Genomic DNA, 22883 nt, shown 5'->3' on the forward strand with positions numbered 1-22883 from the left:
CCTGAGATTATGCAAGTGCAGGGAGGGCGTGTGTGTGTGTGTGTGGGGAGGTTAGAAAGAGTGAGGGGGGGGTTAGAGAGAGTGGGGGGGGGTGCGGGTAGTGCAACTGCTAGTAGGACCAGCACAGTGAACAGGCTTTGGAGTCAGAGCACAGAGCTGAGTGCTTGAGCCTATGCTTCCTCTCTGCCTCCTCCCTGTGCTTCAGAGGGTGAGTCCACACCTCCCTTCCTAGACCCCAGGGGTAAAGACAAGCAGTCCCTGTCCTTATACACTGTGAAATTGATAATCCTGTTCCTGGTTTGTAGAGGGGCAGGGCAGGGGATCGGATTAGATAAGGATGGGAAAGACTTTGTCAGCTGCTCCTCAGTCTGTTCTTGTCACAGGCAGACCAGGCCTGCCAGGGGAGCCCTGGAAAGACAAGGGTTTTCTTTAGCAGAAAACTGCTCTGTAGCATTTGTGTGCACTGAGAAAACAAATCAAACCGGACCCACAGTAAACCTTCCACAGAAAGCAAAGCCAGGCTGGGTGCAGGAAGAAGCTTCAGTCATTTGCATGTGTGAGTGTGAGTGTGAGTGTGTGTGTGTGTGTGTGTGTGTGTGAGAGAGAGAGAGAGAAAGAGAGAGAGAGAGAGACAGAGAGACAGAGAGACAGAGAGACAGAGAGAGAGAGAGACAGAGACAGAGACAGACAGACAGAGAGAGACAGCAATCTGGGGGATGGAGGAGGGGGGCAGGCTGTGCTCTGATCCTAAATTCTACCTTGAGCTGAGTAGACATGCGGGTAGCACTCAGGCCTGCCACGGGCGTATCTCCTATACCTGGGGCATGAGCAACATGCAGATGGTGAGAGCATGGTGGCCACCACCTTTATTCCTTTTCCAGGACCTCATGTTTCAGGCTATCAGAGCTGGTGGGAGATGAGGAACTGAAGAACTTAAAGACTCAGCCCTAACCTTGAATTGGGAGACCAGAGTTCAAGTCCAGACATGTCTCTGTATCCTTTGGGAAGTAGATTTCTAAAATTAGAATTTCAGTTTACTTGTTTGTTTTTGGGGTCACAACTGGCAATGCTCAGGACATAGTCCTGGCTCTGTGATCAAGGATTACTCCTTGGCAGTGCTCAGGGGACCATAGTTGGTTCATACACAATGATCAGACCAGGATCAGCCATGTGCATAGCAAGCACCCTACCTGTTAAACTACTTCTCTAGTCCTCAGATCTGAAACTTTCCATTTAGAAGTCATTCTCTGATACCCATTCTTACCATAGTTACATTATCACGATACTACACTGTCATAATCATGACAGAGCAATGTCAAGTATACTTAGAATAAAGATAGGACTTGTAGTTTCTATACATCAGAAATTTCTAGAAGTGGTATGGTTAAGGTAGCTCACAGGCAAGGAAACAAAGTCAGAGACAGCTCAGGTCCCTGTTTTCACTGCAATGATGGATGATTACCTTTCTTAAAGGTTCTTCAGTATTGGTCTCAGTCACACTGCAACCATGGGCATACTCTGTTTCTATTTTCTTACCTGTAAAGTGGGGATAATGATTCTTGCTGGCAGTGTTAGGATGATTCAGTGAGGTAATGATGGCATACTCCACAAATAGAAGCTTCTATTATGATTATTTTTACTGTTTTGACAGGAGTATCCTGACTTGCTATCATAGTAGTGAACCCTAGGCTTATAAGAAACCAAAGGATGCAGATTTACCTGCCCCCATTCCCTCAAATAGGCGGGGTTTTCAAAAGAGTTGGAGGTAGGCGTCACATATAGGGGCAGAGATCCCAAGGTTAGGACCCTCATGAGAACATGATGGCCTCCAACTTGTTTATTTCACATCAAGTGTATCTCTGGACCTGCAGGATCAGTATGGAGTCCATCACCAGCCAAGGTCAGGTACTGAGTGCCACCAATGTGGCAAGTCTGACTTAAGCTAAGCTGTGAGTATAAGATTATTGTCAAATTTCTTTCTTTTTAAAATAATTTTATTTTTTATTTAAAAATTTTTTTACAATTTTTTATTTTAATGAATCATTGTGAGATACATTGCAGACTTACAGACTTCCATGACTGCGTTTTAGTCAAACAATGTTCAAGTACTCACCCTTCCGCCAGTGCCCATTCCCCACCCCCAATGTTCCCAGTGTCCCTCCACCCACCCCCACCCCATCCCACCTCCTGCCTCTGTGGCAGGCACAATACCTCCTACTCTCTCTGTCCTTTTTGGTGTTATGGTTTGCAATACAGGTAAAAAGCAGCTATCATGTTTGGTCCACAGTCTACTTTCAACATGCATCTACTATTCTGAGTGATCCCACCAACCATCATTTATTTAGTGCTCCTCTCTCCATCCTAGCTACCTTTTCCCCTAGTGCATGAGATCAGCTATCAAGCCATGGGGTAGTCCTCCTGTCTCTTATTTTAACTGTCCTTAGGTGTCAGTCTCCTGTTATGTTACTTTATATTCCACAAATGAGTGCAGTCCTTCTATGTCTGTCCCTCTCTTTCTAACTCATTTCACTTAACATGATACTCCCCATGTTGATCCACTTGTATGCAAATTTCATGACTTCATTTTTTCTAACAGCTGCATAGTATTCCATGGTGTAGATAGATATACCAAAGTTTCTTTAATCAGTCATCTGTTCTCGGGCACTCGGGTTTTTTCAAGATTTTTGTAAATCTTGTAAAAAGCTATTGTAAATAGTACTGCAATAAGTATACAAGTGCATATGTTATTTTTACTGTACTTTTTCACATCTTCAGGATATATTCCCAGAAGTGGTACTGCTGGGTCAAATGGCAGCTTGATTTCTAGTTTTTTTTGAGAAATGTCCATATTGTTTTCCAAAAAGGCTGGACCAGTCAGCATTCCCACCAGCAGTGAAGGAGAGTCCCTTTCTCCCCACATCCACACCAACACTGGTTGTTTTTGTTCTTTTGGATGTGTGCCAGTCTCTGTGGTGTGAGGTGATATCTCATAGTTGTTTTGACCTGCATCTCTCTGATGATTAGTGATGAAGAACATTTTTTCATGTATCTTTTGGCTATTCAGATTTCTTCTTTGAGAAAGTTTCTGTTCATTTCATCACCTCCTTTTCTGATGGGGTTGGATGTTTTATACTTGTAAAGTTCAATCAGTGCCTGGTATATCCTTGATATAAACCCATTATCGGAGGGGTATTGGATGAATATCCTTTCCCATTCTGTAGGTTGTCTTTGTATTCTGGTCACTGTTTCTTTCAAGGTACAGAAACTTCTTAGTTTAAGATAGTCCCATTTGTTTATCTCTGTTTCCACTTGTTTGGTCAATGGCATTTTGTCTTTGAAGATACCTTTGGCTTCAATGTCATAGAGGGTTTTGCTGACCTTTTCTTCAATGTTATGGGTTCTGGTCTGATGTTGAGGTCTTTAATTCATTTTGAGCTGACTTTTGTGCATGGTATTAGGTAGAGAACTGAGCCCATATTTTTGCACATAGCTGTCCATCCCAGCACCATTTGTTAGGCTTTCCTTGCTCCACTTCACATCTCTTGCTCCCTTATCAAAGATTATATGCTCATATCTTTGAGGGTATGTGTAAGGATGTTTAACCCTCTTCCACTGGTCTGCGGGTCTGTTTTTGTCCCAGTACCATGCTGTTTTAATTATTACTGCTTTGTAGTACAGTTTGAAGTTGGGGAAGGTGATGCCCCCTCCCCCCCATCTTCTTTTTTCCCAAGAATTGCTTTAGCTATTCATGGGCACTTGTTGTTCCATATGAATTTCAGGAGTGTTTGATCAATTTCTTTGCAGAATGTCATGGGTACCCTTATAGGAATCACATTGAATCTGTATAATGCTTTGAGGAGTATTGCCATTTTGACAATGTTAATTCTCCCAATCCATGAACAGGGGATGTGTTTTCATTTCCTTGTGTCCTCTTTTATTTCTTGAAGTAGCATTTTGTAGTTTTATCTGTAGAAGTCCTTTACCTCCCTAGTTAATCTGATTCTGAGGTACTTGATTTTCTGAGGCATGATTGTGAATGGGATTGCCTTTTTCATATCGCTTTCTTCTCTCTCATTATTTGCATATAGGAAAGCCATGGACTTTTGGGTATTGATTTTATAGCCTGAGACTTTACTATACACGTTTACTGTTTCTAGAAGTTTTTTGGTAGAGGCGTTAGGGTCCTCTACTTGTCAAATTTCAAAGACAGTACCACAGTTATTGAGAGTAGGTTGAAACTAACTTTTGGGATCTATCAAGCAGGGTAAATAACTTGTCTATCTTGATAGCAGCTTTCCTGATTCTAAAACTAAAATAAAAATCTAGCATCCCAGGAAACACTTTAATTTAGGGAAAACAGACACCTGGTCACCCAAATATTGTTTAAAACAAATCAGCATAGGGCCAAGAGAGCTCAATGAGTTGAGCACATGCTTTCCACACAGGAGGCCCAAATTTGGTTCCTGGCACTTGTCTGGTCCCCTTTCCTGAGCACAGCATTGGATGTGGCCCCTGAGTACTGTTGGGTACGGCTCAAAAAACAAATAACAAACAAAAACTTTCAGTGACATCAAAACTCTCATGCAATTTAAATTGGACAGGGTGGTTTTCTGAAGTCTTAATCCTCAAACTATACCATGCCAGGGAAGAGCAGGTGACAGATGCCCTCCTTCATCAACTGCCGGCAGAAAAATGCAACTGACGTGTTGCATAAAGTAAGCGGTCTGATGCACAAGCTGGGAGAACAAGGAGATTGAGCTGGCGAGGCCAGGGCGGGGTGGGAGGCTACGAAAGCGCAATTTCTCTACTTGGAGCCATGAGCATATGAGCACAGGCCTGAAGGGGCACCAGCTCGCTTGTGCATGTTTGCTTGGCTAGAGGAACCCTCCCAATTCCGCCTTCCTATCCCCCTGGGAAGGCTGAGTATCGACTTGTTCAATTCTGAGCAGTTGGCGTCAGCCTTCCACCTGATGTTTATCTTCCAGTTGGCCAGCCACTTCCTCGTCGATGTCTGTGCTTCTGGTGCTGTCCTGTGGGCCACGATGACAAGCTGAGCTTAGAGCTCTATCTGGGTTAGCTTGCCCAAAACAGGATCCCTTGGCGGGCTGGGACAGTCTGGAGGCAACATCTGTGGGTAACAGACACTGAAGGGAGTGAGCGCTGGCTTCATAGAAACACCCCCTGGAGTGTGGGGAAGGGCAATTGATTCCAGATTTGTCAGAGACTGGTTGTGAAGTGTGTTCGTTTAGGCAAGGTTCCTGCTATATTTCCTGAGCCTTAACTGTGTACCAGGCTGTGAGTTTGGGTTGCATTATGAATTGTCCTGACAGGAGTGTTACTCCCATTACTGAGAAGAGAGAACTGAAGCTTGCTTGAGAGGTTGGTTAGATGTCCAAGATTGCACAGTCTGGGCACTCAGAATTCATACCCAGACCCTGTACTCTGGGAAGATTTAAAAAAAATCTGTTCTATTTCATTATTATTATTATTATTCTTAATATATTTGTGTTGTAATATTGTTTGAAGTTTAAAGATATTATATTATAATAAAAATATTGTAATAAAGTTTCAATATTGTCAAATTATAGTTTTGATTGGGCTGGAGCGATAGCACAGCGGGTAGGGCGTTCGCCTTACACGCGGCCAACATGGCCGACCCGAGTTCGATTCCTCCGCCCCTCTCGGAGAGCCCGGCAAGCTACCGAGAGAATTCAATATGCCAGACACAGTAACAACAAAGTCTCCAATGGAGACGTTACTGGGCCCGCTCGAGCAAATCGACGATCAACGGGAGGGCCTTTACCTTTACCTTTACCTTATAGTTTTGATATACAAAGTTTCCACCATTACCAAAGTGCCAGTCTACCTACTTCTCTCTGGATGTCACCTCTAGATGGTTTCTTCCTCCTCCCATAGCTTGGTAATCCCGGGCAGTTCCACCGTAAGATCAGAGAACTTTAGGACAGCGTTTAGAGAAAAGAGACCAAGTTTCAGCACAGACATTGTCAGGCACAACTTTGAAATGCCTTTAAAAACTCCTCCCAGGAATTGTTTGCTCTCAGATTTGATCAAATATGGATAAAGAGTCACGTGAAGACCTCATCCGTTTCCTCCCCTCATCTCTGAAGCCACAGACCACACTCCTCCAATGTGAGTATTAAGTTCCTCTTAGTCACCATCAGTTGTTGCCAGGACAACTCTTGGGCACCTTCAGATTGGAAGGAGAGCATCACTCGACCTCTTCTGATTGGATGGAAAATATCGCTGAGAGAATGACTCTGCTCTGGATAATGTGGGCTGGACATGCAGAACTTATTTGGTGACTTACGTCAAGACCTGATGAAAACATAAATCACTTTATAAGAAAGGAGAACTCCACACATTAGCAGTTGCTGACAGGACAGAGTTGAGCACATAGTTCCAGGCTCGCCTCCCCTAGGGAGGAGGCCCATAGGAGTGGGACTCTGACTGATAAGGTTTGATGGATGCGCTGGGGTGGAGGAAAGCACAAGGAACCGGGAACCTTGGGAAAGGTGGGAGGCCAAGTTTACTCACAACGATTCTAGTGAATATGAGCTCAGATCAGGTAGAGAGAGCTATTTCCCAAGCTGGGAAGAGCATGAGGTCCTGGGGCACAGAACACACTTTGGAGTCAGTCCCTTTGGACTGATGAGGGCAAGAGAGCCTCCAGGTAATTATAAAATCCCTGCTATGGATTAGGACCAGGGGTAAAGCAGACCAGGAAATACCCTCTCTCCCCCGACTGTGTCAAGCATTTCCATAGAGATGTCTGTCTAAACAAAACACTTTAGCATGTACAAATTACTATTACCTACAATAGGTCATTATGTTCGCAAATCTGCTGGCCACTCCTGGACCATCACTCCTGGACAGAAGCTTTGAGTGCCCTTCCTTGCCTGCCTTTCCCTGGAATCCTAACTACTGCCCTAATTCCCCTAACACTGGGCTCAGAGGGCCAGGATATCCTGATTCACTTACAGGACTGTCTTCAGTTCTGATTGGGCTGTGTGGCCTGGAGAACTGACTTAACCTCACAGCTAAATCTAAAAAAATTTTTTGGTCACATCCGGTGACATTCACACCCTGGAGATGTTCAGTGCTTACTCCTGGTTCTGTGCTCAGGGACCACTCCTGGTGGAGCTCAGGGACCATATGGAGTACCTGGGTTTGAATCAGGGTTAGCTATGTGCAAGGCAAGCATCCTACTTGCTATACTAGCACAGCCCCCTCACAACAATTATCAAGAGAGACCAATAGCACAGCAAACAAACAAAAACACCCCAAGCCTTCCAAAACCTGCTTCTTATAGCTCTTGGTACAGGGGCAGAGCAAATACTCAGTAGATGACTGCTGCGATTCTTATCATTATTTAGGCTTCTGACAGCCAAGCTTTGGCCTGGTCTCCACTGCATCCCAGTACCTAGCAGAAAACCTGTGTGTGCACAGAGCAGGAGCTCGAGACAGACTAGCAGGCAGAATAAGAGCTACCCCCGCCCCCAAGATGCTTGAATCCACATTTCCAGAACCTGTGACCATTCCTTTATGTGGCAGAGGTGTCCCCCTCAGCCACTGGGAGTGATTCTGAGTGCAGAGCTAGATTAACCCCTGAGCATGGCTGGGTATGGTCCCCCCAACAAACAAAACCCCATAAAGGGGCTGGAGAGATAGTGGGTAAGGCCCTTGCCTTGCACACAGTAGACCAGGGTTAGATCCCCGGCATACCATATGGTCCCTGAGCTCACCAGGTCTGATTCCTGAGTGCAGAGCCAGGAGTAAGCCCTGAACATCTCTAGGTGTGTCCCCCAAGGCAAATAAATTTAAAAAAAAAGAGTACAAAAACGGTGGTGAGAGAGATAGCTCAAAGGCCTAGAGTACATGCTTTGCACATGCAAGGTCTGGTTTGATCCCAGTACTACATGGAAATAGCCTTCGAATACCATTAGGTGTTCCTCCACCCCAAAGTTCAAAAGTAAATTTCAGAATTAAGATCTCTTTGACTAACCACTGGACCCATGTAATCATAAAAATCATTAAAAAAATGTTAGCGGCAGATGTGACTATGAAGAATAAGAGAGGTGACAGCAGGACAGCCTGATCTTGCTGTTTTGAAGATGGAGGAAGAACTCAAAGATAAGAAGTTCCCCTTAGGCCAGAACAACGTATAGTGAGTGGGTAGGGCATTTGCCTTTCATGTGATCCCCGGTATCTCTTACGATCCCCAGAGCCTGCCTGGAGTAATCCCTGAGTTCAGAGCCGGGAGTAAAACGTGAACACCTCTGGGTGTGGCCCTCAAACAAAAAGAAATTCCTGAACGCCTAGAGGTTGGAGAAGGCAAGGAAATGGCTTCTTCCCTAGAATCTTAAGAAAGAAATATATCCTGCAATATCTTGATTGTCAGTCAGACTCATATTGACAGGTGGGACCTACAGAAAAACAAGATAATACTTTGAGGTGTGTGCCTTTACATTTTTTTTTTATTCACACTGAGATACACCACCCGTCCCTTCACCAGTGCACATTTCCCATCACCAATATCCCCAGTTTCTCTCCTGCCACCCCAACCCCAGCCTACCTCTATGGCAGACACTTCTCTCCCCTTTTTCCTTTTGGGCATTATGGTTTGCAATACAGGCACTGAAATTTATCTTGGAGGTGTGTGCCTCTTATGAGACAGAGTTCTGGCAATTTGTTACAATAGCAATAAGAAAGTAAACACTGTACAGCAAGCTTTGCTATTGGCTGCTGTCATCACAACCCGGATTTCTGTGACACATACAGCCCTTTTCTCTCACTAGTTTGTGAACTCAAGGGAGTAAGCTGTGATATTCCTTTGGTTCACAGGCTGGCACCGAGAAGCTGGCATACAGCAGGCACTCAATACATGCTAGCTGTTGGTAATATAATTCCTGCGAGATTAATTCATATAAATCGAAAAAATGTCAGCTTCCTGCGAATGCCTAACAATGTCTAGTGCAATAGCAGGAGCTCGATAAAACCCATTATTGAACTTTATTTGGGTTCCTACAGGAAGACCCCGCCGCCCAACAGTCCTTTCCCCAAGACCCACTCCTCTGCCCAGCTCCCTTGCCTCTGCACACTCCCTCTCTCCTCGGACCCGGAGATCTGCTTCATAAGACGCGTGGGATGTCATCCTCATGCTCTCCCATTCTGTGACGGAGAGCACAGAGGCCTCCTCGGTGGCGGCTCGGCGCAGTGCCCGCCGCTGGCGGCAGGGGGCGGGCGTGGAGCAGGAACTCCCACCCGAGGACTCCGGCACGGGGCGGACCCTCAGGGGCGGGCCGCCCGAGTGCGCAGGCGCGCCGCAGGACGCCTCGCGCGGCTGAAAGCAGGCGGCCACAGAGCAGTCCCGGCCACGGCTCTGTGAGCAGCGAGTTCGAGCCCCACGCCCGCTGCGCTTGGCTTCTCTCGATCCCGGTCGTTGGGCCTCCCGCCGCCAGATCCCGGCAGCTCGCTGTGCATCGCGCTCTCCCCCCGCCGCCAGGATGCCTGCAACCGAGAAGGACCTGGCGGAGGACGCACCTTGGAAGAAAATCCAACAGAACACGTTCACGCGCTGGTGCAACGAGCACCTCAAATGCGTGAACAAACGCATCGGGAACCTGCAGACGGACCTGAGCGATGGGCTGCGGCTGATCGCGCTGCTGGAGGTGCTCAGCCAGAAGCCCATGTGCCGCAAGTACCATCAGCGGCCCACCTTCCGCCAGATGCAGCTCGAGAACGTGTCCGTGGCGCTGGAGTTCCTGGAGCGTGAGAACATCAAGCTCGTGTCCATCGGTGAGTGCCGAGGCCCGGCGAGGGGCTACCCATCCCCCCTGCGCGCGCCCCTGCAGGAGGCTGTGCGCGCCCACCGCCCACCAAGTGTGGGCTCCGCGCGCGCGCGCGTGTGTGTGTGTGTGTGTGTGTGTGTGTGTGTGTGTGTGTGTGTGTGTGTGTGTGTCGGGGACCTGTTGTCCTCGAGAGTTGGGGACGTCGGGGACTCAGACGCCCCTTTTCGGAGTTCGTGCGTGATCACTCCCGCCCAGCGCCCCGTCCCAGCGCCTTGGGGGTGGGGGCTGTGAGTCGAGCGCTGGAGTTTTGGCTCAAGGGAAGAGGTGGGGGATGTAGCATTTCTCCCGGGGTGCTCCTGCCGCGGCGGCTGGAAAGCTAGAAACTTCTCCCCCACCGGCCCGGGCTGTGGGGCCCCCAGCCAGTTGCTCCCCGGGGCGCTCCCCGCTGCACCGGGGCAGCTGAGCGCGGTGGACTCCTGGGCGTTGGCCGGGAGGCCGGGCGGAGAGACCTGGGAGGGACCGTTCTCTGCGCCCGGGCCTACCCCGCCCAGGTAGAGGAGGGGAGAGGTGGGCGGTGGGGGGCACACCTGGTAGACTCCCCGGCCGTCTCGGGAATGAGTGTGGGCCCCAAGGTGGGAAGGGGAACTGCGGGGGTGTGTCACGCGCTCTGCGCTCAGCTGAGCCCCGCTGCTCCCGGCTGCTGAAGTTACGATCTAGACTCCGGTGGTGGTGGTGCCCAACCTTATGGAGCCGCGGTGTGTGCCAGCGCACGTGTGCCTTTTGCACGATCACAGCCAGAATTAGGCCGCCCTTAGAGCCCCCTGGACAAACTAGGGGGTCCAGAGGGTTAATCCACTAGCCCTCAGCGACTCCAGCAGTGAGGGTCCAGCTCGGAGAATTGAAGGAAGTGGGTGACAATTCAAGGAGACTTTGCCTTCCTCTCCCCACCCTCCCCACACCAGGGTCTTCCTGAGAGGGGGGAAGGGGTTGGTGTTGGGTTCCTCTCTCCCTGAGCTGGGGAGGAGGAATGAGGACCAGGTCCCAACTCTGACCAGGACTGTTGAGGGTCTGTGAGAGGGGCCCTGTGCTGCTGAGGATGGCAGCAGCCCCGCTGGTAGGGGCAGGACATGTGCACCATGTATGAGTTAATGTGTGTGTATGTGTGTGTGTGTGTGTGTGTGTGTGTGTACACAGTGTGTGTGAGTGGAGTGTACATGTGTGCAGAGTGTACACTGCGTGTGTGCCGTGTGCCTTGCCAGTGGGGACTTGGCTTCTGCCTGGGTCTAAGGGGCTTTTCTTGAGGACACCAGACTGTACATGACCCCTGTGGCAGGGCAACAGAGTGGTGGGTGTGACCACTGGGACTTTCTCCAGCATAAAAGGGGTTCCCTCTAGGCTGGGCCTCCTGCGGCCGCGCCCTCCCCCACACCTGTCCTGGCAGGTATGGCCACTTCCGGCTTCCTGGCCCAGGCCCGCTGCCAGCACCCAGCCAGCCCGCCTCCCCACCCAGGGTGACTCGCCTCTCTGCAGAGAAGAGCTTTGTGGCTTGCTGGCCTTGTCTTTTGAGGGCCCCCACCCAGGCTCTGGGGTGAGAAACTCGGAATTCTCTGGGCATTCTTTCCTTTTCAGAAACCAGCTTTCCTCTCTGAGGACTCTCCAAGGCCTCCCTGGGCGCAACTTGGATCCCTTCTTTGTTTTAAAAATGTGTATTTATTTAATTAGCTGAACAAAGAAACTTAAAGTAAACCAGGAGTATCCAAACATGACATGAAGTCTCTTAAAAAAGTAAAATAAACACAAAACCAAACCACCGCCTCAGAAAAACCCGAGCTGCCTGGTTTACCAGCTGCTTCCAGGGCGGTTTTCCGCCGGTCCCCCCAGCGGGGGTCTTGCTCTAGCTTACTCTGGTCTGTTCTGTCTCTCTACCTGCAAGAGCCAGTGCTACGCTGTCCTGACATCCTAAGACTAGCCTTCCCTTCCGCCATTGGGCTGCTGACCTCTGGCCCCCATGAGTTACATTGTTTCATTTTATTTTCTCCTCTTAAACGCTTTCTTGGCTCCTATTTCCCCAAGTAGCATTCCTGGGTCACAGAGGGTAACCACACTTAGGACTCTTGTCATTGGCTGCTGGGTCACTCTCCAGAAAGATTTCACAGCAAACAGGTTTGCCAGCCTCTGGAGACCAGAGGAAGATTTGCTGAGTGCCAGGACTCTCCTGGTGGCAGTGCCTGAGGCCCTTCTCGCTGCTCTCTCTGGGCTATTCAATATGACACCCCTCCCACTCCCAAGCCCCCAAAGTCACATTCTGCTGGACTTCAAGTACTCACTGTGTTACACTGTGCAGATGGTGGCATTTGCTCTCTGGAGGTGTGAGGTGTGTTGTGTTGCTGAACGCACCAGATCTTTGGGTGTCCTTGTCTTCATAAAGATTTACTTTAGCACTGACCCAGTCCAGACCAAATGCTTAGAAGATGGGCGCTGTTGTTACTGTAGCTGGTGTCTGTGTTATTATCTTTATTTAAAGATGAGGAAACAGGAGTGAAGTAACTTGTGGTCATCCAGCTAGTAAATGGTGACTGGAACCTGGATCTGCCCACTTGTTGAAAGTGAGCCTTAGCTGAACTGTCTTCCCACGCGGGAAGCAAATAAAATTACCCCCCCCTCCCCCCAGAGTCCTCTGTACCACTTGGGTTTGCAGATTTGGGATATTGGGGGGAAAGAAGTTGGGTATCCCAACTTGGAGCCTGTGACCTTGAGCAAGGCAGTGACCTCAGAATTTTCTGTGAATGACAGGATTTAATCCTCTGCACCGTGATAAGGATTCCCCCATCTTCTCCTGTTCAGGTAGCTGTCTCTGGTGTGTGTGTGTGTGTGTATCGGGGTGGGGAGTGTTGAGGATCCTCTGCCTGTCTTCACTGAAATTTCTTGTCAGATTTCCTGGTACCCCATGGGGGGTGTTTGTCTTCATGGTCTGGGAGACTATCTCTGAACAAACCCAGGTCTTGTTTGCTTTGGATGACTCCCAGCCATCTTCATTGAGGGGGGCCCGGTAGATTTATGTAGAGGCACCAAACTCGGAGACTTAAGATGGTTGAGCTTCTCGGGGATCTGACTTTTCAGCCTAGGAAGCGCCAAGACAGCCAGGCTCTCCAGGCACATTTGTGATTCATGGTGGTAAGGTGGGCTGTCAGCTCTATCCAGAAGTGGCAGGTTTCCGTGTGTTTCTTGTTCTGTCCTAGGTCAGTCGCAGTGAGGCCTTTGCATATATATTTCTAGTTGTCTGCCAGAAGCTGGCAGTTTTATTTACTTGTTTTTCCAAAAGTCTTTCTAAGACTAGACCCAGCCCACTTGGAAAGGGAGTAAAAACAGATAAAGGATCTCGCAGCTTAAGAATGGCAAGAAGGTTACATGCAAATATGGGTGGTATATCTGAGCTTGCTCCTGTGGAGCAAGGCATTCTGTCCTTGTTGGAGGATGCAGTGTCACCCTGATGTGGACTCCAGGTGCAGGAGCCCACCAGCGCCCCAGAGCAGGCAGGAGTGCATTCTCCCAAGACCTGGGGTTATTGGGCAAAGTTTCCAGGGTGGTGGGGCATGGCATCATGAGCCCCCTTTTTCTTCCTTTTCTCCCATCCCCACCAAAGTCAAGTACAAGTGAAAGTGAATCTACCAAAAAGTGAAAGTTAGCAAATGTCAGTTTCTCTTAGGCCATGGGATTCAGACTCTGAAGATGCCTAAAAAGTAACAGAGTAGCAGGCTTTGTTTGAATGAACAAGTTCCAGGCCATTTGCAATAGAGTAACATGTTTGTGGGAGCCGCTTATTCCCTAGAAAAGAACACGGAATTCTTGGCTTAAATACCAGTCGCTGCTAAGGAGCTAGGAAGAAACTCCAGTGCCTTGGTTTCCTTATCACTAAAATGGGAATTGCAACCAGCTCCTTAAAAAGGTTGTTATAAAAATTAAACAAGTTAATATTTTTAAAGTGCTCAGAACAGCTAGTGGCACATGGTAAGTGCTGCGTGAGTGTTTGTTAAATCAATAAGATAACTGCCCAGTAACAATCTCAAAAGTCACACTGGAGGGTTTGATCTCTGAACCGACTTAAAGTTGGCATGCCCTGGAAAGAGAGGCTGGTGGGTTCTGCTGCCTGTAGGAAGGGAAGGATTGCTCAAGGGTGCCCCCTCCTTGGAAAGGAGTGATCCCTGGTTTATTTGGTGGCTGCCTGGGGGTGGGGTGGGGTGGGCATTCACACCAGCTTTGGTCCTGGTTGGGAACTCTAGGCAGGCAGCTGGTCATTCCAGCCTCCCACCCGGTTCAGGAATCTCTGGGCCAAATCACTTCCAGATGGTAGCTGGGCCTCTAAGGAGCCCCTCCAGCGAGGGGGCAGCCAGCGTGCCCGTCAGAGGCTGCCTGGCTTCTCAGAGAGGCTGTGCTGAAGGAGGTTTTGGATTTGGAGCTGATTAAGTGATCTGATCCCTCCCTCCCCCCAACCCCCCTCCCCCCCCCCCACACTGCACCCTAGATTCTTGGTTCTGCTGTGAGGTGGATGATTGACTTGACTGCTTGGAGAATGGAGGATGTCTGTCTTGCTCCTTGGGTAGCAGATGCATGACTAGGAGCCTCGGGACCTGCCTGCCTTGGGTCTGTGGTGGGGAAGCCCCTCTCCTGCTTGCTCTCTACTTTGCCTCCAGCTCTGAGCACACTCGCCACTGGGCACAGCCATGTGTTCCAGGCATGTGGTCTGCATTTAGATAGTCGGACTTCTAAACCCCATTCTACCCCCTAATTGCTGTGCAACTCTGGTTCACTGTCTTCAGTTTTCTGAGCCTTAGTTCCTCCATCTATAAAATGAAGGGGTGAGTTGGAGAGATAGTGCATACTTACCTGGCATGTGACAGACCCTGGTTCAATCCCCAGCACCATATATGGTCCCTCTGAACACTGCCAGGAGTGATCCCTGAACTCAGAATCTCAGGAGTAAGTCCTGAGCACAGCAGGCTGTGGCCACCCTGAACCTCCCCGACAACAAACTAAATGAAATAATTCCTCTATTAGACAGGGGGGCCATACTGTTGGTGCTGAGACGCCATACTTGGCACTTTGCTCAGGGGTCACTCTAGACGGTGCTTGGGGAATATATGTGGTACCAGAGATCAAACTGGCATGGCAAGGACCCACAACCCTGCATCTCCTCTCCGACCCGATAGTTCCTATTTAGAGTTGCTGAGAGCATTATGTTTGACTCAGCTATTACAAGGCTGACGCTGATGTCATCTTGATCCCCAGTTCAGCACTTTCCTCGCAGACTGCTGAAGTGCAGAGGAGAGACAGTGAGGGCGTTCTAGATAAAGGGGCCTCCAAGCCGAGGCCTAGAGCCTGTCTAGAATTAGGCAGGTACACAATTAGCCAGGTAAGAAGAAATGGTACAGAAGAATCAGGAGGAGGTCAAGTGCCAAGGTCAGAGGGCCATGGAGCATCAGGCCAGGGTTGGCTCAGAGACTGGCTGACCAGCTTGCTCCCTTTCTTAAGTGAGCTGGGGATCAGAGAGGTGAGTCCAGTGAAATGGAGATCTTAACTGTGTTCCCACTCATTCTTCTCAATGTATATATGCTGTGTGCGTGTACAGTTACCAGGCTATATATTAAATATTAGTTTAAAAGCCTACCTTCTTTTCAGTTGACAGATTCAAACACAAGATTCGCCCCCTCCTGTAACCAGACATATTAGAGGACATTTTATATTGCTGTTATAAATCTAGTTATCCATTAAACCTGCTCAATAATCATTGGATTATTCCAGGTTATTGTATAATAAACAGCATTGGGTTTTCAGGGTGCTGAGTTCACCTTTCTTAGGCAACTGAGTCCATGTATTGGGAAAGAGCTTCTTAGGAAAGAAGATTAGAAAGCCAAATGGTTCTCTTTATGATGTGAGTGATAAACAGTGGATAAGCGCAGGTAGAGATGGTATAAAGAGTAGTAGGACTATTGGCTATTCTGATTATGCTTGCTTGGTATCATGATTTAGGAAAAAAAGTTACTGAAGTCTGTGTGAGGTTACTGGCATTCTTCGAAAAGCTTTACAGCATTTGCCTGAAATGTGTTCATTTGATATATTGTAGGTGTTTATTGCAAGTCTTCTGTACACTATTCATTATTAAAAACAATTTTGGGTCTGAAAGGGAGTGCAGGAGGCAGGGCACTTGGCAGCATGTGGTTGTGGTGGTGGAAACTCTGGTTCAAATCTCTGGTGCTACACAGGGTTCCCAGAGAAATGCCAGGGGTCTCCTGTGAATGCAAAACCAGATATACACAGACCCTCACCCAAACAGAAACAAAAATAAATTGTTGGGATTTAACTTACAACCGGTTGTCTGATAACAGACTTGACCAAAGAACTTGCATAAAGGGATCCTTTTGGGACTTATGCGTCCTTATGCATCAGCACATGTCCTTGGTCAAGATTTTTTCATATTATCAGCTGAGAAGTAGTTTGATTTTTTTCACTTAGTCAGGACTTGGTGTCATACTGAGGTTTTTTTTTATTTCTTCTTCTTTTTTAAAATAATGTAGGAGTGCTGCTACTTGTTCAGCCATCCACAAGGCTGATTGAATTGGGCATGAACTCCACACTATTTTTTTTTTCAAATGTTATCACTTTGAGATAGAGTCACAAAGTCTTCATGTTTGAGATCCAGCCGCACAGTGATGGAATACCCATCCCTCCACCAGTGCACATCACAGTCCTCACCCTCCCTCCGTGGCAGACAATTTCCCCAATATTCTCTCTCTAATTTTGGGCATTATGTTTTACTCAAAATTTCCCACCACCATTCAAGCCTACCTGCCAGGGGCAGACGCTAGATAATGTATTTTCCATTGCTCATTTTGAATATCCTGAGAGCTTGTATGGCCACGATTGTAAATGTAAATTTCTAGAGTGTAAGTGGTTGGGCTCCAGAGATATCTCTGTATGTCACGAATGCATTTTGGGATTCAATTGGGAGTCTCTGGGCCAGGAGTATTGGTATGCTAAGATGGGGCCTGGAAGCAAATTGTGGGCACGACAGCCAGTCTACTGGGCATGCGGGGACCCGGGGAGGGACAGCCCAGTTCCTCCACCGCCAGTGGGCCTAGAGATTCAGTCCTGGAACTCGCATACCTGGGCCTTGCTTGGGGACGTTGTTGGTCACAAGGATTCCGTATGGAGCAGGCAGGGAGACTGCACCTGCTCCATCCAGAGTGCCCCGGTGAAATTGGCTCGGTATGGGACCCGGAGAGATCTCCAAGTGCTGTGGTGTGTTCCGGGACTCATTGCTGTGTCTCTGGGCCAGGGCTGTTGGTGTGCCAAGATGGTGCCCGGAGGCAAATCGTGGGTGTGACAGCCAGTCCGGTGGGTGGACGGGCACCCAGGGAGGGACAGCCTGGGTCCTCTGCCACCATGCTGTCTGGAAATAGGACTGAGTTATTTTTAGTGAAGTGTCTGACTTTCTCCTTCCTATGCCGTTGGTCCCAGGCATTGGTCGACAGCCTAGCTGAGAAGTGCCGTTGACCTCCTGCGTGTTCCTTGGCTTTTCTTGGCTCCCCGGCTGTACTGACAACGCTGTTTGTGTCCTGAATGTTGAGTGCACCCATGCTCCTCTAATAGCATCTCTAGCATCATTTCTGCTTAGCATTACTTTTATTATTCTGTAGATAAGCCATTGTTTGCTATTTCCATTTCACAGGTGAGAAGACTGAGGCTCAAATCCGTCTCATTTGGTACGCCAGGCATCATGCCTGCCTGGCTGAAGCTGGAAAGTGTTCCCATCTCAAAGTTGGGGGGGTCGTCACGTTTGTATAGTAAACATAGCCTGTAGCCGGAGACCTCCACTGCTTTTGTTTTGTCTGCCTGACACTTTACTCACTAGAACTTAATTCACGTGACACTGAAGTTTCCCTGTGCAAAAAAAAAAAAAGAAAAAAAAAGAAACATAACCTACAAAACTCACTTTTGTCCATTCACCTTTTTTTTTTTTTTTTTTAGCACAGCTGAGCTTTCACTGGGGCTTTCTCTCCAGTCCTAGAGTCATTTTCCTCTGTTTTCCCTGCCTGAATTGGCTTCCCCAGGGTAGGGGTTTCATTGCAGGTCTGGACAGCTAGAGCCTTTTTTTTTCTTTTTTTTTTTTTTTTGTGGAAGCCAAGCAGTGCTCTCTTTGTGGGGTCCAGAGGCCAGAGGCAGTGCTCTGAAATATTCTCATGGCAAGTACCCTGCAAGGGCTTTGGCTAAGCAGCTTGCCATACATGCCATTTGAGGAGGGGAGCAGGGACGTGTTGAGATCCAGTGATCCAGTGATGCTTGGAGGGCCTTGATGGCAGTGGCCATTGACACAGCTGTGCACCATCAGAAATGACCTCATTGGGGCTAGAGCAATAGTTTGCCTTGCATGCTGCCAACCCGGGTTCAATTCCCGGAACCCCATATGGTTGTCCAAGCACTGTCAAGAGTAATTCCTGAGTGCAGAGCTAGGAGCAACCCCTGAGCATCACTGGGTGTGACTCACAAACCAAACCAAACCAAAACCAAAACCAAAAAACAAGAAATGCCCTTGTCCCCCACACATCCTTCCTCCTGCTCCCTTTAAACATTAACCAGCTGGAGGCAGGTAAGGCCAGCAACCGAGCTTTCCACTCCTGGCTCTCACTTGGCCTTGCTCTGGTAACCCTGGCACAGTGGTTGTTGCTTCCAGTGCCAGGCGGCCCTCCACTCATCTTCCAGGAGCCTGGTGGTGCACCCCGGCCCTGAGCTGTGAGCTAGGACTAGGCATATGTCCCCAAGGGCTGCCCCAAGTCACTGCTCCGGAGGGAGGTGGTGCTGCAGCCTCCCAGGAATGGCGGAGCTGGTTTGTTGAAAGGTCTGGGCGTTAACACAGCACTCCTGTTCTCCCTCTGTGAGGGCCCTTTATGCTGGCATGAACTCCTTTTCTCATGGAGAGCTGAAAGCTCTTTTGACTAAATGGGTCACCTTTCTGGGTATTTTCATAAGACCGGTCAGCTCTTGCCATGCCAGACAACTTTTCTGGAATTTCCGTTCAGATATAAAGGCAATCAAAGAGGTGGAATTATTTAGAACACTGTGGAATTTTGGCTTTCGAGCTATAGGGAAGTGGGTGGGGAATTGTGGCGGAGACTATGTAAATTTGCTGTGGCCCATAAATCCAGAGTTTAAGAGGGGAAAAAAAAAAAAGGCCAGTAGCCCGTCAGCTCTTCTTCTTCTGCAAGCAGGAATGGTGTTACTTTTGGCCTTGCACTGCCTGTGACCTGGGCAGAGGTGGGCCTCCTGGGAGACAGCATGGAAAAGTCAGATGGTCTCCATCTCCTTTGCTCAGTCCAAGAAAAGTGCCCAGTTCTCATTTGATGCTCTCCCTGCTTGTGGGCACCTTCCTGACCTCCTGCACCGCCCTGAGGTGGGTCATCAGAGTCCCAAATGTTCTGTATTATTGGCCATTCTGTAGCTCTGTGAGCCAGGCTGGGGGGGCCTGGTGCTTGTTAGAGAACCAAATGATTGTACCCTTGGTGGAGAAAGTGGTCCAGAGAGGCCCAGACCCCTTCCCTTCCCTGCATCTCCCCCAACCCCCTCGCTGTTCTTTGCACTGACCTTTGGTGAATCCCGTGCATGTAGCAGAGTTTGGGTTTTGTGTTTAAGATGCCTTGTCAGCAATCTTCAGGGTCAAGTGGTTATATTAGGTGAGGCTCAGAAAGTGACTATAAAAAGATAGAGCACTGGGGCTGGCGAGAGTACAGCAGGTAAGGCGGAAGGCACATGCCTTGCATCTGGTCTGTTGGGTTTGATCCCCGGCACCATATGGCCACCTAAGCCCTGCCAGGAGTGCTCCCTGAGTATAAAGCCAGGAGTGAGCCCCGAGCATTGCTGGGTGTGGCCATAATACAAAGCAAAGCAAAGCAAAGCAAAGCAAAAATATCAACCAAATACTCAAGCAAACAAACCAAAAAAGGATATAGAACTGGGAGCGGGGGTTGCTGCTGCTGCTGGAATAAGGACCCCTCGGAGGAGCTTCTTGCCGTGCATGGTGTTCAGAGAGGAGGAGTGCCAGGTGGCCTGGCTCTGCTTGTTTCTCTCCACTAAGGGAGCAAGCTGGCACCCAGGTAATGCCTCACCTGGAGGGGAGTCCTTACAGGAAATGATCCAGGTGTCCCGTTGCTCTTGCTGCAGGCATGTGGCTCTTCCTGTAATTGCCTTCCTGTCCGTTGGCACTCTTGTTGGACCGGGAGTCATGCCTGAGGGGGGAGGCAGAGGCCCAGGGCCCCCATGGTGCCCGTACAACCCCCTTCTGCTTCATCGCACCTGAGCTGTGCTGCTCCCCACTTGCCCACCTTCTTCTCCACGCAGGTCAAATCCGCTCCTGGCACAGGCACTGGATTGTTGGTTCTTTGACTCTGGGCTTGGCACTTAGTAGGAATTTAATAATTTATCAAGTGAATAAACAGCCTCTAGCATTGATGGATTGCACAATAAGTCTGGTACGTTGACTTACTGAGTCAATAGCGCTGTATAGCACTGTCCTCCCGTTGTTCATCGATTTGCTCGAGAGGGCCCAGTAACATCTCCATTTTGAGACTTGTTGTTACTGTGTTTGGCATTGAATACGTCATGGGTAGCTTGCCAGGCTTTGCCATGCGGGCAAGATACTCTCAGTAGCTTGCTGGTCTCTCCGAGAGGGACGGAGGAATTGAACCCGGCTCAGCCGGGCTGGCTGCACTCAAGGCAAATGCCCTACCGCTGTGCTATTGCTCCAGCCCTGAGTCAATGTAGAGTATAAACTATGTATTTGCTTACAGAAAATGCAAAAGAGTGGTCCTTGCTGCCGGTTAGGAAGGCACGAAGTCGGTGAAATAGGGTTTCGGGTTCCAGCAGAAGCGGGATGTTGAACTTAAAGACCTTGGCACCTGTTTTCTGAACAGCCATGATTGGTTTCAACTATTGGAGAAGGGAGCCTTTTTCAAGTGGCTGTACCAAAGAGGCTCAGAATGACTATGCAAGGATCATAATCAGAAGTGACTGAGTCATTATGATCATAGTAATAGTTTCATTGATAAGGGTGAATATACATTAAGTAGTGACCAGTACCAGGCATAATGATGCTTGCTTTTCAATGGTAGCAAAATAAAATCTCATTGCAGCCCTGAGATCTAATTACTGATGTGATTCCCCCATTATATAGATGAAGAAACAGAGGCAGGTCCAGACTGACCACAAGTGTGGTTGATTATAATTCAAATCCCCATTGGAGATTTTCATCTCTCTGCTCTTCTGCTTTCTTAAAAGAATTTCATCAGCTCAGACTGTCTTTGAAATTCTCTTCTCGTAAGTTCTCTTGGACTGGAAAAAGTGATACTTATAGATCTTTGTAAAAGTCAGAAGCCTAGAAAATTACAAAGAAAATCTGTGATGAATGTTAAATATTTTCTCATTGTTGGTCTTTTTTTTTTTTTAATTACATCTGCTATTTGATTGGAATGGGGAAGGGGGAGGTGTATTTTCTCAGGGAGGAAAAAGAGAGGGAGAAGAGAGGGAGGGAGGGAGGGAGGGAGGGAGAGAGAGAGAGAGAGAGAGAGACTAGATTGGAAATGTTTTATGAAATCATTTTGTGCATACTTATTATTGGAACAAAAATTCTTCTTGAGTTATTGCTGAGTTGTGGCCAGCATTAACTCTGGGAGTCTTAGCTGAGGCTCATCATGGCTTATAAGTCTCCCTTGGTCTCTGAATGTGCTTTGGTTGACTGCACAGTGGGGTTGTTTTCGCTATTTTCAGTTGCTTAAAAGTCTTTAGGATCAACTTTAGGGGTTATGATGTGTGGTAGCTCTCGTGACGTTGCTTCATGGTTAGCCCGGCAGAGAAAAACTCACTTGCCTTTCAGTCAGTCGCTCGGCGCCGTCAGCAGCTTACCTGTATTTTGAATGTGCCTCTGACCGGGTGTCGTGGGCAGTCTGCTTCACTCTTGCCTGCTTGGGAACTTTCAGAAGTCTGAAAATTTTGTGTATTTTTTTCATGGTATTGTTGTTTTGGAGACATCTTTTCCTCAACAGCCCTCCAAACACCAAGCTCATGAAATCATCCTGTCTTGGCCTTCGTTTAGGCAAAGGACATGGAAACTACTTCTGGATACAGATTGAGCCACTTCCTGAGTGTGCTTCAGAGTGAGTCATTGGGACCCCGCTGCTTAGGAGCTGGAAGAATTGGGCAATGGCTGAGGTTCCGTCACCCAGGCACGGGTAGAGTACACCACTCTTGGTGGTTGAAGATGCAATGATAGTCCTTGTAAAGCCCTTGGCTCAGTTCTTGGCAGATCGCGAGTGTCCCATGAGTGCTGGTCATCACCTTCCTTCCTCCTCTCCCTCCCCTTCCTTCCCCTGACACAGTCCCTGTCCATTATGACAATTATACATGTTCTCCTTCCCCTCATTTCCTCTTTTCCTAATTGTTGCACTTATAATAGTCCCCTTAAGACTGGCGGGAGATGGGCTGGGCAGATAGTTCAGCAGGCTGGAGCACATACTTTGCATGCAGGAGGGTGGAGTTGATCCTCGGCATCAGTGTAATCCCCTGAACACCACTGAAGGGGTCCCTGAGCAGTATGCTGGGAGTAGTGTACCCCCTGGTGTGCCCCCACTCCCCCCAACAAACAAACCAACAAAACATCTGCCTCCTAAGCGGATGTTTTTAGAAGAGGTGGTCTGGGCTTGGAGTCGCTCTCTAATAGGGGCAGTGGAAAAGCAGCATTTTGGGTCTTCTAGCCAAACTTCCTCTAAGGATGGAAAACAGGTGCAGCTGTTCTCCTGTCTGCCCACTTTCCCTTTCTCCTGTTTGGCTAATGGCCTTTTTTTTTCCCCAGCTGCTTTGCCCCTTCTTTCCAGCTTAATGATTTTGGCCTGTTGGAGTATCCTTCGCTCCCTTTTCTGTCTTCCCAGCTCCTGCTGGGAAGTGTGGGCCTGAGTCTTCCCTTGGATTCTGAGAGCAAACCCTGGTGGACTCTTCCCTTACTCCTCCACAGGCAAAATAAGAGTTGTTCCC

The 22883-nt window shown here is 48.5% G+C and overlaps 1 protein-coding gene across 6 annotated transcripts in view; it reads left to right on the forward strand.

Annotated features, from left to right (window-relative positions):
- Nucleotides 1–9378: 9378 nt before the first annotated feature.
- FLNB (filamin B) overlaps nucleotides 9379–22883 on the forward strand; it is a 148268-nt gene continuing 134763 nt past the window's right edge. For all 6 annotated transcript variants that reach the window (XM_056128970.1, XM_056128971.1, XM_056128972.1 and 3 more), the window contains exon 1: nucleotides 9379–9816. In XM_056128970.1, coding sequence (XP_055984945.1) covers nucleotides 9525–9816 — 292 coding nt within the window. In that variant the 5' untranslated portion in view covers nucleotides 9379–9524. The remainder of the gene's footprint in view (nucleotides 9817–22883) is intronic.

This window comes from Sorex fumeus, unplaced genomic scaffold (genome assembly GCF_029834395.1).
Source record: "Sorex fumeus unplaced genomic scaffold, SorFum_2.1 ptg000072l, whole genome shotgun sequence".
NCBI lineage: Eukaryota > Metazoa > Chordata > Mammalia > Eulipotyphla > Soricidae > Sorex > Sorex fumeus.